This window comes from Mesoplodon bidens (assembly GCF_964165515.1).
Source record: "Mesoplodon bidens genome assembly, chromosome: 19".
NCBI classification, from domain to species: Eukaryota; Metazoa; Chordata; class Mammalia; order Artiodactyla; family Ziphiidae; genus Mesoplodon; species Mesoplodon bidens.
In genome coordinates, this window is record NC_138179.1 from 44,569,968 (window position 1) to 44,588,316 (window position 18,349).

Below are 18,349 nucleotides of genomic sequence, written 5' to 3' on the forward strand. Positions count from 1 at the left end.
GGCCTTGAGTGTGCTGGGACCAGGAACGCCAACATCCTGCGGTGTGCATGGCAGCCCTGTACACCTGAACAACGCCTGCCCGAGTGCCTTGGACCCCGGTGTGGGGACCCTGTGTCTGGCTCCTGGTGCTCTCCTCTGCGTGGGGTTTTCTTACAGGAGGGGCCTCTTGATGGACACTTGTTTCTGAGTGGTCCTCACTCCGGCGCTGGGGTGTTCAGCATTCTTGCCCCATCTCCTTGTGTGTATGAGGACCCCCACAGGGGCCTGAGAGAGGGTGGCTCACTCCACCCTTTGCCACCACTGTCCTGGCCCAGCTCTTCCCTTGACTGCTAGAGCCACGTGATGGGCCTCTGGCATGGTTTAGTGTGCATGCTGTGGACCCTGCTGAGGTGAGGCAGCTTTTCTCATTTTCTTATTCTTTTCATTTTTACCATTTGGACTTTTTCCTTATGTGGTTTTAATGTTCTTTTTTATGCTGCTCTACATGCATCCATTTGCTTCCTCCCAATTTTCCAGATGTTTTCCCATCATATTATATTACTTTTTTTTCTTCCCCCTGCCACGTGGCTTGTGGGATTTTAGTTCCCTGACCACAGATCAAACCTGGGCCCTCAGCAGTGAGAGCGCTGTGTCTTAACCACTGGACTGCCAGGGAGTTCCCCCCATCATGTTAGATTACTTCTGTAGGAAGGAAAACTAAGCATTATCATAGGAATGCTCAAAAATGTCAAGAATCCTGAATTTTAGTAAAAATTTTGATAACTTCAATACTTTTTTTTTTAAACTTAAACACAGGATGATTCAAAGCCACCTTATTCCTATGCACAATTAATCGTACAAGCAATTACGATGGCTCCTGATAAACAACTCACCCTAAATGGAATTTATACGCACATCACGAAAAACTATCCCTACTACAGGACTGCGGACAAGGGCTGGCAGGTAAATCCATTTCAGTTGTTATTAGATGTTTCTGTTACATGTCTCGTAGATGCTGGTTGGCAAATGAGAAGAGAACTGAGCTGCTATGTATGTAGCTGGGGCACAGGTAGACTGAGACGAGTGAGGGTCTCTTGTGCCGAGGAAGGAAGAGCCCTGCTGTCGCCACGCTCTCTCTGACCTCCTTAGTGCAGAGTGGGAGGAATAGTGGTTCTAGAAGAAATCTCAGCACTGTTTCTTACTGTTACGGTCTCCATGGATGGGAAAAGTGTGGATCGTTTGAGATGTTTCTCTTGGACCAGTGCAGTTCATGTGTCTAAGGTGAGGGAGAGTTAAAAATCCTGTCCATCCATTTACTTTGGCATTCTTCTGTCTTCCTTAGCTATACGTCTGCTGACATACGTAGCTTTTTGAAGTTTGCACAGAGATGGTTTTCAAACTGTTTTACTGAGGAACCCTTTCTTCAAAAGATACCTCCTCCAGTTGGCCAGTATACAAAACAGATGAACACAGCGCTGCCCTGTTTCAATTGTCCACCTGTACTTCCAGCCTATTCCTAGGCTGTCTGTGAATCCAGGCCTCCTCAGAGGACACTTTGAAATTGGTGCATAGTATTTCCATTGTTTAGCTTTTTAATTTAGTTTAATTTTTAAACCTCTACATTGTGTATGTTTTTCCTTGTTCTGCGTGTCTGTGTTATGTGTGGCCATTTACTAGGTGTTTAGCAGGACCTCACTAATTCAGACAGTATGGGAAAGGGTAAGTTTGAAGTATGGAATAGTAAAAGCATCACAAAAGAGAGAAGAAACATACATTTACATATTTTGAATTTATTAAGTAACCAGGAATGTCTACAGAATTCCTTTGAGGCTTAATGAGTAAATGATCCTTTGAAAAATGCATCTGTTGAACCATAACCATAATCAAGTGATGTGGGCGGGGGGGTGGGGTAAGCCATTCTGTTTAACGGAGGGTAAAAACTTTTCTTCTACCTGCAGATGTATAAACATGTTGTAATAAAAATAGTGTTCCAGCCAAATCCTGGCTATTTCCTCTGTAAGGGGTCTTTAGTCATGTAAAGACTAAAGGTACAAAATGAGACCTAGCCTATCCTCCTGGCTTGGAGCATCTGTGCCCTGCCCACCTTGCTGTTCACAGCAAGGTGGCATTTCTTAGTTGGCCATGAGGGAAACAGTGGCTCGGGAGAACACTTCTGTATCCAGCTACCTGGCAGTTATCTTACGATGATGAACAATTAGGTCCCAGCAGTACTTACCGTATTTTAATCTGTAACAGTGAGCTTGTGCTTCAAAGAAAATGAAAAACAAAAGCAGCAGAAGCAGACGACAGTCTATATCCATGTCCATGTCACACAGCTCCCTGGGCACAGACAGGTGAGGTCTGTCACAGAGTGTCCTGTCCAGGAGCTGTGTGTAGAATTCTGATGATTTGAAATGCCAGTGAGCTGGGTTGTAATGGGAGTGAGTGTTTCTGAAAAGCCTGGCCAGACTTTCAGTGGTGTGTTTCCCTTCTGGTTGTATTTCCCTGTGCTTTGTAGCATCCATTTACGGGAGAACTGATTCCGTGCATCACAGGGTTTTCTTGCTAAAGAAGACTGAAGGCTGAAGGGCGACCTCCTCCTTGCCTCGGGGTCCTGGGGAGTGAGTCAGTCAGGAGGGGCCGTGATCACAGAGAGGCGAGGCCTGCGGAGGTGACCCCTGAGTACACTGATTGCTGCTGGCTCCTGAAGTGGCTTCACAGCCCACTTAGAACTGAGAGTCATAAACACCCTCTTTACTGAACTGTCATTAACGCTTGTTTTTATTGAAACATCTTCTTTTCTGTCCAGATAAAAGTTCGTAAGGGTGACTGCGCCTCTTGCCTGTGTAAGGCTGTTCCTGGGACATTTCACACCTCCTGCTCCAGCTATTTTAGCGAGAAAGGGCTTTCTTGCTCCAGCCCTCCTTTAATTCATGGATATGCACTCAAATTCCTGTCCTCAGCAGTCCTTGCTCTCCCCAGCATGCCCGCATGTGTCCTTTTCTGTCATGGGACTGTCTGAGCCGCCCATCCTGAGGGACTGCACTTACAGACTCTACGCAGAAGGCTCATTCCCATTCCCTCTCTCCTGGCTGAAAACAAAAAGCCTTCTATTTTGCAACCTTGTTTCATCAAAGACCCATATCCTTTTTCTTTTGAGAAAAAAAACAACAGCTGTCAACCAAAACAGCCCATTTTTCAAGTGTGGATTTGCAGACTGCATCCTGCCCTCCCCAGTGGGGCAGGGGAGATGGCAGTGCCATGCTTCTCAGAGCTCAGGTCCCGGTGCTTGAGCCCCTTGCTCGGCCTCAGTTCCTAAGATGACGCCTGCGGACACTTCCCACCATGCCAGTTCTGAGCACTTAATGGAAATCCATGGCTCCTTTCAGACTGGCTTTTGGCATTTTGCAGTCTGCCCATGCCAAAAGCTTTTTGACTAATCTGGAGCAAATCTGAGGATAAAGCAAGATGGTCTGAGTAACACTAGCTGGAAAGATAGCATATCTCTTTTGGTTGCATACTTATGCCAAAATGTTTTACTTTGTTATGACTTATAATTTTACCCCGCTCAGAATTGAGGTATTTGTTGTGACTGAAAAGTTTGAGAATTCTGGAGCTCTTGGCCTCTGAAAGGACCAGAGCTGGTTTCTGAAAGTAGAGGGAGTGACTTGTGCTCACGCGCACCGTGCACACTGGACTCTGCTCTGGAAGGTCCTTCCCTTAAATTTCTTTACAAGTCCTTACTGTGCTGAATACACACTGGCAAATGCTCAGTGCTGAGTAGGACTGACAGACACACACTGCCCACGAGAAGTGTAGGTTATGGGCAGGGAGGCTGGAGGCGCTCAGGGAGGACATCACAGAGCAGGCGCGAGGGAGCAGCTCCGCACCTTCCCCTCTGTCAGCTGGGTTCTGGGAAGCAGCCCCTACTGGGGAGAATGTGGGGGAAAGAGAATGTGCACAGTATTGCAGATCCTTTTCTTCGTATTTAGTTTTAAATAATAACCTGCCTTCTCTCTGAATACTTTAAAATAATTTGAGTCACTGGAATTGAATCAGTGTGGTTTAAATGTATATAGCTTGGTTTGATCAAATTACAAAGGCCTTAAATTACCTTAGAAATACAATTATTTATTCTGTCTGTTTATACATTAAATATCTCTTATTACCTCTTCGTGTTTTCTAGAGTCTTGTTGGCTGGAGAATCACAGGTGACCAGTAATTGGGCTCATTTGTCTGTGAGATTGTTGTCAGAGCGCAGAGGACGTTAGACCCTCTTTTGATGGTGCAGACTGGGTTCTGTTACATTTTCAGAACAGAAAATAGCAACTCCCTGACCTAAGGACTTAACTGTACAGTTTGTCCGTGGTGTGAGGGTTAACGGAACAGCTGTATTGCTGATCCTGGTCCTGACCTTTGTCAGTGGGTAGAAATCCTAGTGCCCAGTCCCCTGAAGTAGCACTCTGCCTCCAGATTCCCACTGTGCTAACCTCCCTTTCTCCTCCTAACAACATGCATGTGAACCTCCTCCACCTCAGTCAGTGCAGTTCCAGCCTTCACTTGAGGCTCGGCACCTCCCTTGTCACGTGTCACCCAGCACTGTGGCTTAGTGGTCACTTCTGAGCTCCCATCTGGGTGCCAGCCTCCCACGGTGCAGTCAGGAACTCTGGACCCTCACCCACAGTTCACAGTGAGAGTGTCCTCCAGTGTCATGATCTGGGCTGGCTCTTCTCAGTCTTTTTTCTTAGAATCTGCCTTCTACTCCACACTCTAAAGGTCTGAATGCAGATGGAGAAGGATTGCCTTCTCTGTCTTGATGGGGGCATCAATAACATATTCGATTTTCTGGAGGGGTTGGTAAGTGTTGGTTGGTTATCAGCCAAACCCTATGATAAAACGTCATAGCAGGTATCTGTGGTTATGCATATATTCTAAATCTAATATACTACATCTACTTACAAACAATCTCACAAATCACAGACATAGCTTAGCCTGTCCCTTCATGTTGCCAATGAGGTGACTGGCATCCACAAGCATTGGTGGTTCGTCATGGCCTGTGACTGGTCTGGTTCTTGAATAGTCCCTTAGATTGGCTGTAAGGTAGTATTTGACATGTTTTGATTTCTGAGCCACCTCTGGGAATTCAGAATTTCAGGTCGTGACTAGCAGTTCTATTAGAAAGTTAGTTGGAGAACTTAGAAATGATTTTTGGATAGCCAGAATTTTAGTTTGGGTTGAAACTTTAATAGTTTAATTTATTAATTTTAAATTTAAGCATTAATGTAAATGCTGAAAGGATCTGAATGCAGGGCTTCCATCCAGCTTTTCCTGACCTTTCGTAGGTCTCAGATTTCGGTGCATCAGGGAGCTGTCCTCAAATCACATGTAAACTGTGAGCTGAGCTTTTTGTAATAGAAAGAAGAATGGACTTAGGAATTGAGAAAAATTTTCTCAGTGTGCCTCACAATATTATTTTGAGAATCAAAGTATATAGAAGTTCTTTTACGGGAAGATGGTGTCAATAATATTTCTCAAACTTTGGCTCATTTTTTCTCCTTTGCTGGTTTGCCAAATACCTTATGCTATATTTATTCATTTTAAAGGCTGTGACGGTTTCTATAAGCTAATTTTGTGCTTAAAAAAGTATTTTAAAGGAATAGTGGATCTCAGCGCTGTCCTTCTCCAAACAGGGAGAGGTCACAGTGATAGCCCTTGATTTCCTACCTGGTAAAAAGGTGGAAGTTGATGTCTTTCCTGTTGGAAATAGCCTCTTTCCGTGTGGTATAGATTTCTCACCCCTTCCCCGTTCCCCAGTTCCCTTCCTTGCCTCCTGTGCCCATCCTGCCATGCTGTTCACAGTGCCCCGTGTCCTTGTGTCTTTTCCTCTGTAGAAGCCACGTCGCAGCCACTTGAGTAGTCATACCCCGCAGCTCCTCCTTCACTTTGGGGAGGGCCGGTTCCTTCCAGCACAGAGCTGCAGGACCTTTGCAGGGCACTAAAACTGGGGCACATTTTTATTTCTCAGCAAAGAAATATATGAATTCTACGTATTTTTTTATGTTTCATAGAATTCAATTCGCCACAATCTCTCTCTGAATCGTTATTTCATCAAAGTACCACGTTCCCAGGAAGAACCAGGCAAAGGCTCATTCTGGAGGATAGATCCTGCCTCTGAAAGCAAATTAATAGAGCAGGCTTTTAGGAAAAGACGGCCTAGGGGCGTGCCTTGCTTTAGAACCCCTCTGGGACCGCTCTCGTCTAGGTAAGGAAAAAAGACAAAACAAAAAGACCTCATTTAATGGTCAGTAAATTTACCTTTGATGTATTGGTAAATTTTCCTTTTGAAAATGAAGGAATTACCAAATGCATTATGATTAAATGTTGGGTTGGGGATTTGGAAAAAAAAAAAGTGTTGGATGCCACCCATTGTATTTTTGTTTCTAGTGGTCTGAAACAATTCAGATTATAAAGTTTTACTTAAATTTTATTCCTGTGTAACATTGTTGCTTTGTTGAATGCATATTGTCAATATGATGAGTCGGCAATATCACGATGCCACGTTGATGAATAATGTTTTTTCCTTTTTCTTGGATGTGAAAAGCTCTTTAAAGCTACATCTTAGCTGCTTAAACTCAAGATTGGTTTATACAGTGTTAATTGCCCGATTTTAAAATCCATATTTTTAGCTCCATTAGTAGATTTCTGTTTTTAAACAAAAAAAGAAATGACTGTAACGTTAAGTCTTGAGCCCCAGCCGGCTCGCACGCTGCTGGCTCCTGCTGCCTGGCTGTGGATGGGAGCTGCTCAGGGAAGCAACCAGTCCCGCCCCATGCTGTGCGGCCTGTGCTGGGTGTGGAGCAGCGGCGCCCTGCATACAGTGGCTCTGTCACAGCCATGCCAGCCTCGCTGAGTGTCCGTCTCAGGTCACAGGCATCACATCTAAAGTAAGACTTATGGAACTGTAGTTGGTTGGCAGAAGACACATGACACCTTTGTTTTTGCAAACTACGCCTATTCAAACAAGGCAGCTTTATGAGTGCTTTACCTGTAAACTCCACTGTCTTCTTCTTGGTCATACAGAAGCGCCCCAGCCTCTCCCAACCATGCTGGAGTGCTGTCTGCGCACTCCAGTGGCGCCCAGACCCCCGAGAGCCTGTCGAGGGAAGGTTCACCGGCCCCTCTGGAGCCCGAGCCTGGTGCCTCACAGCCCAAACTCGCTGTCATCCAGGAGGCACGGTTTGCCCAGAGTGCACCAGGTGAGATGTGCAGAGGGCAAGTGTGGTGGGAGAGGGCTGGGTCGGATGAGCATGTGAGCCAGTCTCATCAGAGAAGAAATAGCAAGAGGCCTGGGATTCCTTGCACCTCGTGCCTGATATTTTCGGCATAGTACCTGAATGTTATTTTATAGGCTCTGAAAAATTAATTGCACTGCGCTTAAAAAGAAAAAAATCAGTCAACATTCTTTTATGACTCTGTAGGTGCCTGAAAAATTTTAGAATTAACCTGTTTCTTAGTTGCTTCATCATTCAAAAATCTATGAAAAAGACTCCCCTCGTAAAGAAATAACATAAATTAGACGAAGTAGACGTTAGCAGCAAAAAAAAATGTCTTTTTAATGAATAGGTGAGCATTTCTCAGTGTACTTACAAAGTCGCAATGTAGAATAAAAATATGTGCCCTGGGGAATTAAAAAAAAAAAAAGTAGTGTGAAAATGTGTCCAAAGTAATTCTGTTATGGTTCCTAGTTGGTTGGCAAAGTGTGCATTTTGGTATATTGGAATTCCTGGCTGTGCTGGCCACACCCCCTGCCAGCCCCCATTCCTGTTGCTGGAGCCCAAACGCCCAAATCAGGAAGAACAGAGGCTGGCAGAGCTGCTGGCTGCCAGCGCCGTCGCCACACCTCCTGCGCCTCTGCACCCATCGTGAGATGGAGACTTTGGTCTTAGGGAACACGGCCCCCTCCTTCAGGCTTCGTTGGGCAGCTTCTTCCCATATCTTGTGTTGAGGTTTTCTTTTTCATGATGAGAGAACTGTGGGAAGAGGTGTTGTAAGAAATCTGAACAGGCAGTTCCCGGGCGGTCCAGTGGTTAAGACTCCGTGCTTCCACTGCAGGGGGCCCGGGTTCGATCCCTGGTCTGGGAGTACCGCGTACTGCGTGGTGCGGCCAAAAACAAAGAAAAGAAATCTGAACAAAGCAGAGATTGCCTTTTTAGCAGTTAGATACACGTTAAATATCCCCATTAAATATGTCATTTCTTTCATCATGAATGACTTTATTATTACCAGGCGAAAGGGGCCATGTCCTGTTTTCTTAAATCAGTCTGCATGTTGCTAGTGAGGGGTCGTAGTTAGTTGGTTTGGGATGTATGAGCCTCACCTCCACTCCCGTCCTCGGTAGGCTCACCTCTGTCTAGTCAGCCTGTCTTAATCGCCGTGCAGCGACCACTGCCACCGACGATCAAGCCTGTTACCTACACTGTCGCCGCCCCTGTGACCACCTCGACCTCCCAGCAGCCCGTCGTGCAGACGGTTCACGTCGTCCACCAGATCCCAGCGGTGTCTGTCACCAGCGTGGCCGGACTGGCCCCGGCAAACACGTACACCGTCGCAGGACAGGCCGTGGTCACTCAGGCGGCCGTGCTGGCCCCCCCTAAGGCAGAGCCACAGGAGAATGGAGACCACAGAGAAGTAAAAGGTGAGCAGCGGAAGCAGTCACTTCGGGCAGCTTTTCAAGCTCTTAGAAACCCGCCAGCCTCGTTCATCCTGACCCCCTTGCTAACATGTTATGTAACGTTGTGCTGGAGCAGGGCTGCTCACCGCCTGGTTTGTTGTACTTCAAACTAGTGAGATTTCTGTAAGCTACCTGGTAATATTAGTTGGTGTCATTTTTTCTCTTTTCCTTTTCTTTGAATTTAGTGAAAGTAGAACCTATTCCTGCGATTAGCCATGCCACACTAGGTGCCGCTGGCCGGATCATTCAGACGTCACAGACCACCCCTGTCCAGACGGTCACCATAGTGCAGCAGGCACCTCTAGGTCAGCACCAGCTTCCAATAAAAACTGTAACACAAAACGGGACTCACGTGGTGCCAATCCCCGCCGCCGTCCACGGCCAGGTGAATAATGGTAAGCAGCGTCCTCCGTGGGTTACTGGGTGCTAACAACTTGAGCAAAGGTCCTCTGCTGTCCTTTTATGAAGCGTGGTGTTCAAGGTTTTCATTCTGTTACAATTTTAATTTTTTTGTCTGAAGAAATGTTTGCATTTCTAAACTATAGGAAACTGAATAGTGCTATAGGATACCGGGGAATTGGCTGTGGGAATTGGCTCCCATGTGATTCCCATTGGAGGAGCCATCTGAAGAGAGAAGCATTTCTAAATATAGTAAGTCCCCTACATATGAACAAGTTCCATTCCAAGAGCGCGTTCTTAAGTCTAATTTGCTCGTAAGTCCAACAGAGTTAGCCTAGGTACCCAACTAACACAATTGGCTGTATAGTATTGTACTGTAATAGGTTTATAATAACTTTTCCTACATATAATACATAAAAAACAAGCAAACACAAAAAATAAAACATTTTTAATCTTACAGCACAGTACCTTGAAAAGTACAGTAGTACAGTACGACAGCTGGCATACAGGGGCTGGCATGGAGTGAACAGGCAAGAAACTTTACGGACTGGAGGAGGGAGAGGAGGTGGGAGGCGGTAGAGCTGAAAGATCAACAGCAAAAGGAGACGGAGGGCAGGCTGCAATTTCACCCACGCCTGACGTTTATGGAATGCACACTTGCATCTTGAAAGTTTGCAACTTGAAGGTTTGTATGTAGGGGACTTTCTTATCTAGAGAGATGAAAATACTCCCACCTTTTGTAGACATCTGGGTGTGGCCTAGAAGCAACCTGGGGGCTGTCCCAGCTGATCTGTCCAGTGGTGGTGCCCTCCTCTGGGGCAGGGCTGTGCTTGAGAGTATCTGATGGTGGAAGGGGAGAATGCTGGTCTCCTGTTCTCTTTGCTCTGAAAGCCCTCTGGAGCCCCGTGCACATAGCTCCCACGGATGTTCTGACATGGACGAGCCTAAGGGAGCTTGGCTGTTAAACCAGAGGACAGAGAACCTTCTTCCACCCAGTCCTGTGGAGCAGTGTGAAGGGTAGGAGTCCAGCTGGCTGTTAAGTCAGCTCAGGAGTTTGGGGTCCTTGGAACTGGTGTTCAGACGTCTTTGCAGTGAGTCTTCACCCAGGCATTTGGAGTGCTTGCTGTCCACACACGTGGGCTGTCGTCATTCAACTACAGGACTCCAAGCAGTAGAATCAGAAGCTACTGGCTCAAAGTAGCTCTCTGTGCCCAGAGAAAGTTTCTTGGGAAGAGGGTGGGGAACAGAAGGCTTAATTGTGTTGACCTCTGAATCCTTCCTTACTGAGCTATTAAGGGACAGAGACCTGGGACAGACACCTCATGTGATTCCGCTTCCCCCTTGCTCCTCCCCTAATTTAATGGACGAACAATATCTGCAACCTTTTCTAGGGAAGACTAACTAACCACTGAGAGATTTTTGTTTTTAAGTAATAGGTAACATGCCACTTGTGGATAAATTGAGAAGTTTGCAACCAGTTGCCCATTTAAAATGCTTTCTTCCTCAAGCCCGGTGTCTCCTAAGTAACTAAGGGTTTTTCAGGCCTTATTCTTCTTTTCTTCATGAATAACTTGGTTGTCACAGGTGGTCCAGATGTGGCAAACCTGGTGGCCCTGTGTGTGGCTGGGAGCAGGTGGTGTCAAGAGGTGGACGGTCTGTTTCTGGTCAGAGCCGTTCTTCCCTGTCTTAAGCCATGGTGTAGGCTGTTGATTCCCAGATACCATGTGCCTTAGAATCACTCAAGGGCTCCCTCCCACAGTCCCCAACTGAGCAGGTCTGGCCTGGGACCCAAGAATGTACATTTCTCACATGTTCCAGACCTTATGAGAACCGCTGTTCAGGTCAGGGCCCTTTTATGGCCACTGTCTAAGGAGTTTGAGAAACTGTGTATCCCTTTCACATATTTAAATTGGTGTCTAAAATTTTTCTTTATGAATTTAATAAGCAAGGAATTAAATTTTCCACTATTGAAAATACTGTTGTTTTATTTTAAAATATTTGTTTTAATTTTTATTTTTGGCTGTGCTGCACAGCTTGCAGGATCTTAGTTCCCCAACCAGGACTGAACCTGAGCCCTCAGCAGTGAAAGTGCGGAGTCCTAACCACTGGACCACCAGGGAATTCCCAATACTGATGTTTTAAAATAAAACTTACATTATTCTTTTAAACGTGCTCCTGGCTCTGAATATTGCTCTGATTTGATGCCCCTTCTCACCCACATATCAGCACACAGACAGGCAGGCTCGCCAGTCCTTGTGGCTCAATCCCATGTCCCCCACAGATTTTGTGCTAGTGCCACATACTTTATGCTTAAATGTCATTTACTGAGTACATATTTTCTTTGCAATAATAAAATGGAGAAATATTAAAGATTGAATTGTCTATGACTATAAGGATTCACTTATCAATTGTTATAACTATAGAATTGATCAAAACCAAACTTACAATTCTTTAAAAATTGTATTTGGGAATTCCCTGGCGGTCCAGTGGTTAGGACTCTGCACGCTTTCACTACCACGGACCCGGGTTCAATTCCTGGTCAGGGAACTAAGATCCTGCAAGCTGCATGGCACAGCTAGATAGATAGATAGATAGATAGGTAGTATTAAAGATGCATTTCTCGATATATCCGGGCTTTAAAGAAAAGCACACAATTATTGTATGATATTGACGATCACTGCTGGGAACAGTAGGCAAAGTGCTGGGTCAGCCCTGAGAAACCTTGTTCCCACTCAGAAGAAGGAAGGGTAGAAGAAATGCTAAAACTCCTTCCGGTTTTAATCATCTTTTAGTGGGAATTATCTGTGGGAAATTTTATTGGTTCTCCTTGATAAAGTCTCCAACTTGTACTTGGAAATCACTTGGTCTAGAAGAGGATTTGCTGTCTAGTCGGTAGTAAGTCAGGTGCACAGTGCCAGTGTTCTCACTCTTCCTTTGTTTTATGCTCCATCTTGACATTTGCATCCTCAAAAGCAGCCCAGTTGAGTGGGTGAGAGAGAGGCTGTTGAGAAAGGGGAGGAGGGACGAGGTGGCAGGTCAGCTTTTAGAAAGATTCCATGGGCAAGTGGAGACTCTGATGGTGGTTTTTTTTTAAAAACTGCTGTTGGGTGTGATGTGGATGCTGTATGACCCAGCTGTGACCTCCCTTACCCTTGAAAGTCACTCTCAAGAAAGGGAAGCAGTGCCTAGTACTAATGAATTTTGAAAATCAGAAGCTTTGGTATTCTAAATTTTTATTATGGAAAATGACAAACTTTCTGAAAATTAATTCACAACCAGCCTTGTTCCATATTCCCCACCTGCCCCATCTGCTCCCACCCAGATCCAGACACGTCCTTCCCTGTTTTGGCATGCATCTCTAAAGATAAGGACTCTCTTTTAGTATATAAGCACAATACCACTGTTATAGTTTTAAAAATAAACAATAATTCTTTTAGTTAGTTTCTGGCTGCGTTGGGTCTTCGTTGCTGTGCACGGGCTTTCTCTAGTTGTGGGAGCGGGGGCTACTCTTTGTTGCAGAGCACAGGCTCTAGGCATACGGGCTGCAGTAGTTGTGGCACGCGGGTTTAGCAGTTGTGGCTCGCGGGCTCTAGAGCGCAGGCTCAGTAGTCGTGGCGCACGGGCTTAGTTGATCCGCAACATGTGGGATCTTCCCGGACCTGGGCTCGAACCCATGTCCCCTGTATTGGCAGGCGGATTCTTAACCACTGCGCCACCAGGGAAGTCCCGGCAATAATTCTTTTATACCCAGTGTCTCCTTAGCGTTCAAATCATCTGTATTTTTTTTAAATTGTGGTATTCAATAAAATATACATAATATAAAGTTTACCATTTTAAAGTATGTGGTTCAGTGGCATTAAGTACATTCACAGTATTTTGAAGCCATCACCTCTAACTAGTTGAAAAGCATTTTCATCACCCCAAAAGGAAATCTCACAACCATTAAGCAGTTACTCCCCATTCCCCACTTACCTCAGTCCCCATTCCCCACTTAACTTACTAATGTACTTTACATCTCTGTGGATTTACCTGTACTGGATATTTCCTGTGAATGGAATCGTATGAATTGTGGCTCTTCTTAGCTGGCCTCTTAGCACAATGTTTTGAGGTTCATCCATGTTGTAGCATGTGTACATCATTCCTTAGCTGAATATGTTTCCATTTTGTTTATTCATTCATCAGTTGATGGGCATTTTGGTTGTTTCCACCTTCTGGCTATTGGGAATATTGCTGCTGTGACATTCATATACAAGTATTGGTTTGAGTCCTTGTTTTAATTTCTTTTGGGTGTATACCTAGGAATGAAATTACTGGGTTGTATGGTAATTCTCTGTTAATTTATTGAGTAGCCACCAAACTGTTTTCCTCAGCAGCCACAACAATTTTCCATTCCATCCTCAATGATGTGCAAAGGTTCTGATTTGTCCACATCCTCACTTGGTATTTTCTCCTTTTTTTTTTTGATCATGGCCATCTTACTCTTCATTGTGGCTTTGATTTGCATTTTCCCCATGACTAATGGTGTTGAGCATCTTTTCATGTGCTTGTTGGTTATTTGTATAGCATCTCTGAAGAAATGTCTAAATCCTTAGACTTTTTTTCTAAATTGGGTTGTTTGTTGTTGAGTTATAGGAGCTCTTTATATATTCTGGATACTAGGTCCTGATCAGATACAGGTTTCCCCTGCTATCCAAAGTAGAGAGTTCCTGTGAAACCTAACAGACGCACACAGTGAGTCAAGGTAGAGCACAGACACTCAGAGACACAGTTCAGAGCTCTGGCGGCTTGGTGCTGCGGTGGAGCAGGATCCCTGGGGAGGAGCTTGGCAATGTCACCCACTGCTTGGGGTGCTGCTGCCTCTGATGGCGCGCTGCAAAACACATGGTAAACGCCGTGTTTGCTTTTTGCCTTTCTCCATAAAAGTGAAAATCCTCTTCAGATTTCTGTCCATTATCAAAAATGGGTACTAATGTAGGTCTTTCATAAAAGTGAAGTGGCATAAAGGGAACTTTGGCAAAGGGGGACGTGGGGGGATACCCATATATGATTTGCAGATATTTTCTTCCATTCAATGGGTTTGTCTTTTCACTTTCTTGATAGTATCTTTAATGCACAAAAGTTTTTAATTTTGATGAAGTCCAGTTTATTTTCCCTTTTGTTTCTTATGCTTTTGGTGTCATATGTAAGAATTCATTGCCACATCTGAGGTCATGAAGACTTACACTTAGACTCCTGTGTTTTCTTCTGCTAAGAGTTTTATAGTTTAGCTCTTACGTTTAGGTCTTTGATGCATTTTGAGTTAATTTTTGTATATAATGTGAGGGCCCAGCTTCATTGTTTTGCATGTGGAGATCCAGTTGTCCCAGCACCACTTGTTGAAGAGACTGTTCTTTCCCCGTTGAATGGTCTTGGCTCCACTGTTGAAAATCTGTTGACCTCAGATGTATGCATTTATTTCTCTCAGTTCTATTTCATTGATTTTCGTGTCTACCCTTATGCCAACACCACACCGTTTTGACTACTGTAGCTGTGTAGGAAATTTTGAAATCCGGAAGTGTGAGTCCACCATTCTTTTTCAAGAATGTTCTGACTATTCTGTATACCTTACAATTCCATGTGAATTTTAAGACCAGCTTTTCCATTTCTGGGGGAGAAAATGGGATTTTGATAGGGATTGCATTGAATCAGTAGATTACTTTGGGTGGTATTGCCATCTTAATGATATTAAGTTCTCTAATCCTTGAGCATGGAATGTCTTTCCATTTATTTAGGTCTTTGATTTCTTCAACAATGTTTTATAGTTTTCAGTATATAAGTCTTGCAGTGTTTAAGTCTTGGTTAAAATTCTTCCTATTTTATTTCTTTTGAATGTTTTTCTAAATGGAATTGTTTTCATAATTTTCTTTTGAAATTGTTCATCGCTACTGTATAGAAATACAACTGATTTTTTTGCATGTTGACCTTGTACCCTGCAAATCTGCTGAATTCAAAAACGAATATTAATTGATTGTATTACTTTTTGTGTGTGTGTGTGGTACGCGGGCCTCTCACTGTTGTGGCCTCTCCTGTTGTGGAGCACAGGCTCCGGACGCGCAGGCTCAGCGGCCATGGCTCACGGGCCCAGCCGCTCTGCGGCATGTGGTATCTTCCCGGACCGGGGCACAAACCCACGTCCCCTGCATCGGCAGGCGGACTCTCAACCACTGCGCCACCAGGGAAGCCCTGATTGTATTACTTTTTTTTTTTTTTTTTTTTTTTTGTGGTACGCGGGCCTCTCACTGTTGTGGCCTCTCCCGTTGCGGAGCACAGGCTCCGGACGCGCAGGCCTATCGGCCATGGCTCACGGGCCCAGCCGCTCCGCGGCATGTGGGATCTTCCCGGACCGGGGCACGAACCCGTGTCCCCTGCATCGGCAGGCGGACTCTCAACCACTGCGCCACCAGGGAAGCCCCATGTATTACTTTTTGATTAGGGGGTTTCCTTATGTTGATTTGTTAGGATTTTCTATATATAAAGATTATGTCATCTGCCAGTAGAGATAGTTTTACCTCCTTTCCCATTTGGATTCCTTTTATTCCCCTTTCCTGCCCAGCTGCCCTGGTAGGACTTCGAATGCAGTGTTGACTAGCAGTGGCAAAGCGGGCATCCTTGTCTTGTTCCTGATTTTGGGGAAAGCATCCAGTCTCTCACCATTGAAGCTGATTTAACTGTGGGTTATCATACATGTTACTATGTTGAGGACTTTTCCTTTTATTCCTGGTTTGCTGAGTAGTTTTATCATGAAAGGGTGTTGAATTTTGTCACATACTTTTTCTGTGTTAAGATGGTCATGTGTTAAGATAGTCGTTTCTCCTTTAGTCTATTAAAACAGTGTATTCCATTGGTTGAACCCAACATGCTCTGGCCACTTTTCAGCCTCTTCTGCACTGGACCACAGCTCTGGTCACAGGTACTCAGTCCATTTTTGTGGAGACTCTGCTACCCTAGACCTCCATCTTGTGGGGCAGTGGTCTCGGGAGGAAAGGTGTCTTTACCCTGCAGACAGCGTCCTCGTTTGACCAGCGTTTCACCTGTTGTCCTAAATAGTCTCCCCTGTGCTCACAGGTATTATTCCTTCTCACAGAAAGTGACCCCGGCCTCCAGCCTGTGCTGCCCTGGGGTCCAGGCCCTGCTAGGTGTTGAGGGGGTGAAAGCGTTTTGTGGGAGCCTTCTCTATCTGCCCGGTGGTGTGCTCTGTTGACTTGCCCCAGCGTCCTTCGGGAACCACTTGCAGGTTGTGGTAGCAACAGGCAGAGCGCCCGCCGGACCAGCACTGTCTTCCGCTGGCGCAAGGGGAGGAGCTGCTTGGACTTGGCAGGGCGCGGCCAGGTTAGCCGTGAGGCAGCGCCAGCTCCTCCGGGGCATCACTCTGCCTCTGCATCCGCAACACCCACCCCGTGTGAGGCTGCTGCTCGGTGGGACTCCTGGTAGGTGGTCCCACGCACTTGAGCCTGTATCCGTGGATTCCATATTTGCAGATTTCTTGCAGATCACTGAAATTCACTTATAACTCCCAGATCAATACTCATTGTATTGATTTCACAGTCCTTTGCGGGCTTGTGCAGAGCAGCAAAGTATTCGAGTTCAGCATGCTGGTTCCCGGCCGAGCACAACTCGGCAGTGCCCCTCCTCCTCATTTCAGCTCCCACTGTGAACACGTGTCCTACTCACTGTTTCTTAGGGCCATGTTTTTCGTGTTTTGTAATTTTTGTTGGTGGTTTTGCTGTTTGGTTTTTTTTTTTTTTTTTTTTAGTTTCTGCTTTATAACAAAGTGAATCAGTCATACATATACATCTGTTCCCACATCCCTTCCCTCTATTTGGTTTTTTTATAAAACTCTATGTATGTATGGCTGCGTTGGGTCTTCGTTGCTACACGTGGGCTTTCTCTAGTTGTGGTGAGCAAGGGCTACTCTTCATTGTGGTGCACAGGCTTCTCATTGCGGTGGCTTCTCTTGTTGCGGAGCCTGGGCTCTAAGTGCACAGGCTTCAGTAGTTGCAGCATGCGGGCTCAGTAGTTGTGGCTTACGGGCTCTAGAGCACAGACTCAGTAGTTGTGGCGCAGGGGCTTAGTTGCTCCGCAGCATGTGGGATCTTCCTGGACCAGGGCTCAAACCCGTGTCCCCTGCATTGGCAGGTGGATTCTTAACCACTGCACCACCAGGGAAGTCCCGGTTTTGCTGTTTAAAGTGAACTTGGAGCATGGTTCTGAAAAGGCCTGGAGTGTTCTAGGCACAGAAGGCTGTGACATGCCTTATGGAGAAAGTACAGGCATGAGTTCAGTGTTAATGGATCAACAGTATAGATTAAGTCGTCTTTAATCAAAAACCACATAAAACAAGGTATGTGTTGATCAGTTGACAAGCCCTACCCCGTGTTTCCCCGGGACAGCAGCTCAGCACCTGCCAGCTTGGTATCCCACCTGGTATGGCTCAGCTTTAGGCACTGATTCACTCACAGCCGTGTCAGGCATCTCTTAGGAGCAGTGGTGCTGGGCTATAGCAGGAAATGTGTCCATGCATTATGCTTGGATGGGAGTTGAGTCTCTGCCTGAGTGGAGAGTGCATCCCAGGACACAGCCAGGAAACTGGGTGGGACAGTGCATTGGCAGGGAGACCTGCAGGGCCAGGGGCTGCTGGTGTGGGAAACGGGCAAGCTGGGGGACCAACGAGTGTCCAAGCCTAAGATGGGTATTTCAGGGGCATTCACAGCCACAAGGAGGCTTCAGGGGATCAGCCGGGAGGCCATGCCACCATCCAGGTTGGAGCTGCTGGCCTCTGCCCATGTACACAGACAGTGCTAATTAGATGGGTGGGGGGCGAGAGGGGTCAGGATGGTGCCTGGCGTCCCCTTGGAAAGTGACCCTGGAGTTGTCACCCTCCTGCTGAGGCACCATGTGACTGAGGGCAGAGTACCCCCAACGGGAACATGGTGCTCTCCCTGCTCTGTGTGGCCTCTCGAGAGCGCCCCGGTGCAGCACATTGTCACAGCTGCCCTCTCACCCTTGGGAAAGGAAGCCTGTCTCCCCAGGGACGTGCTTCACAGTTACTGCCACCATGGGCATGAGGAGGGCATGGAAAGGAAAGCCTGGCATTTTGATGCCCAGTGTTCATGGGAAGTGGAGAGGTAGGATGAGTCCAGCTGTGAGGTGGGCTCTTGGCCCTGGCCTCAGTCACAGTTGCACATGTGTGGTTCACTAGCA

General features: G+C 46.0%; 1 protein-coding gene across 2 annotated transcripts in view; it reads left to right on the plus strand.

The window, feature by feature from the left end:
- FOXK2 (forkhead box K2) overlaps nt 1–18,349 on the plus strand; it is a 71,592-nt gene that overhangs the window by 48,083 nt on the left and 5,160 nt on the right. For both annotated transcript variants that reach the window (XM_081219886.1, XM_081219887.1), the window contains exons 4-8: nt 796–942; nt 6,048–6,241; nt 7,060–7,235; nt 8,378–8,674; nt 8,896–9,105. In XM_081219886.1, coding sequence (XP_081076012.1) covers nt 796–942; nt 6,048–6,241; nt 7,060–7,235; nt 8,378–8,674; nt 8,896–9,105 — 1,024 coding nt within the window. The remainder of the gene's footprint in view (nt 1–795; nt 943–6,047; nt 6,242–7,059; nt 7,236–8,377; nt 8,675–8,895; nt 9,106–18,349) is intronic.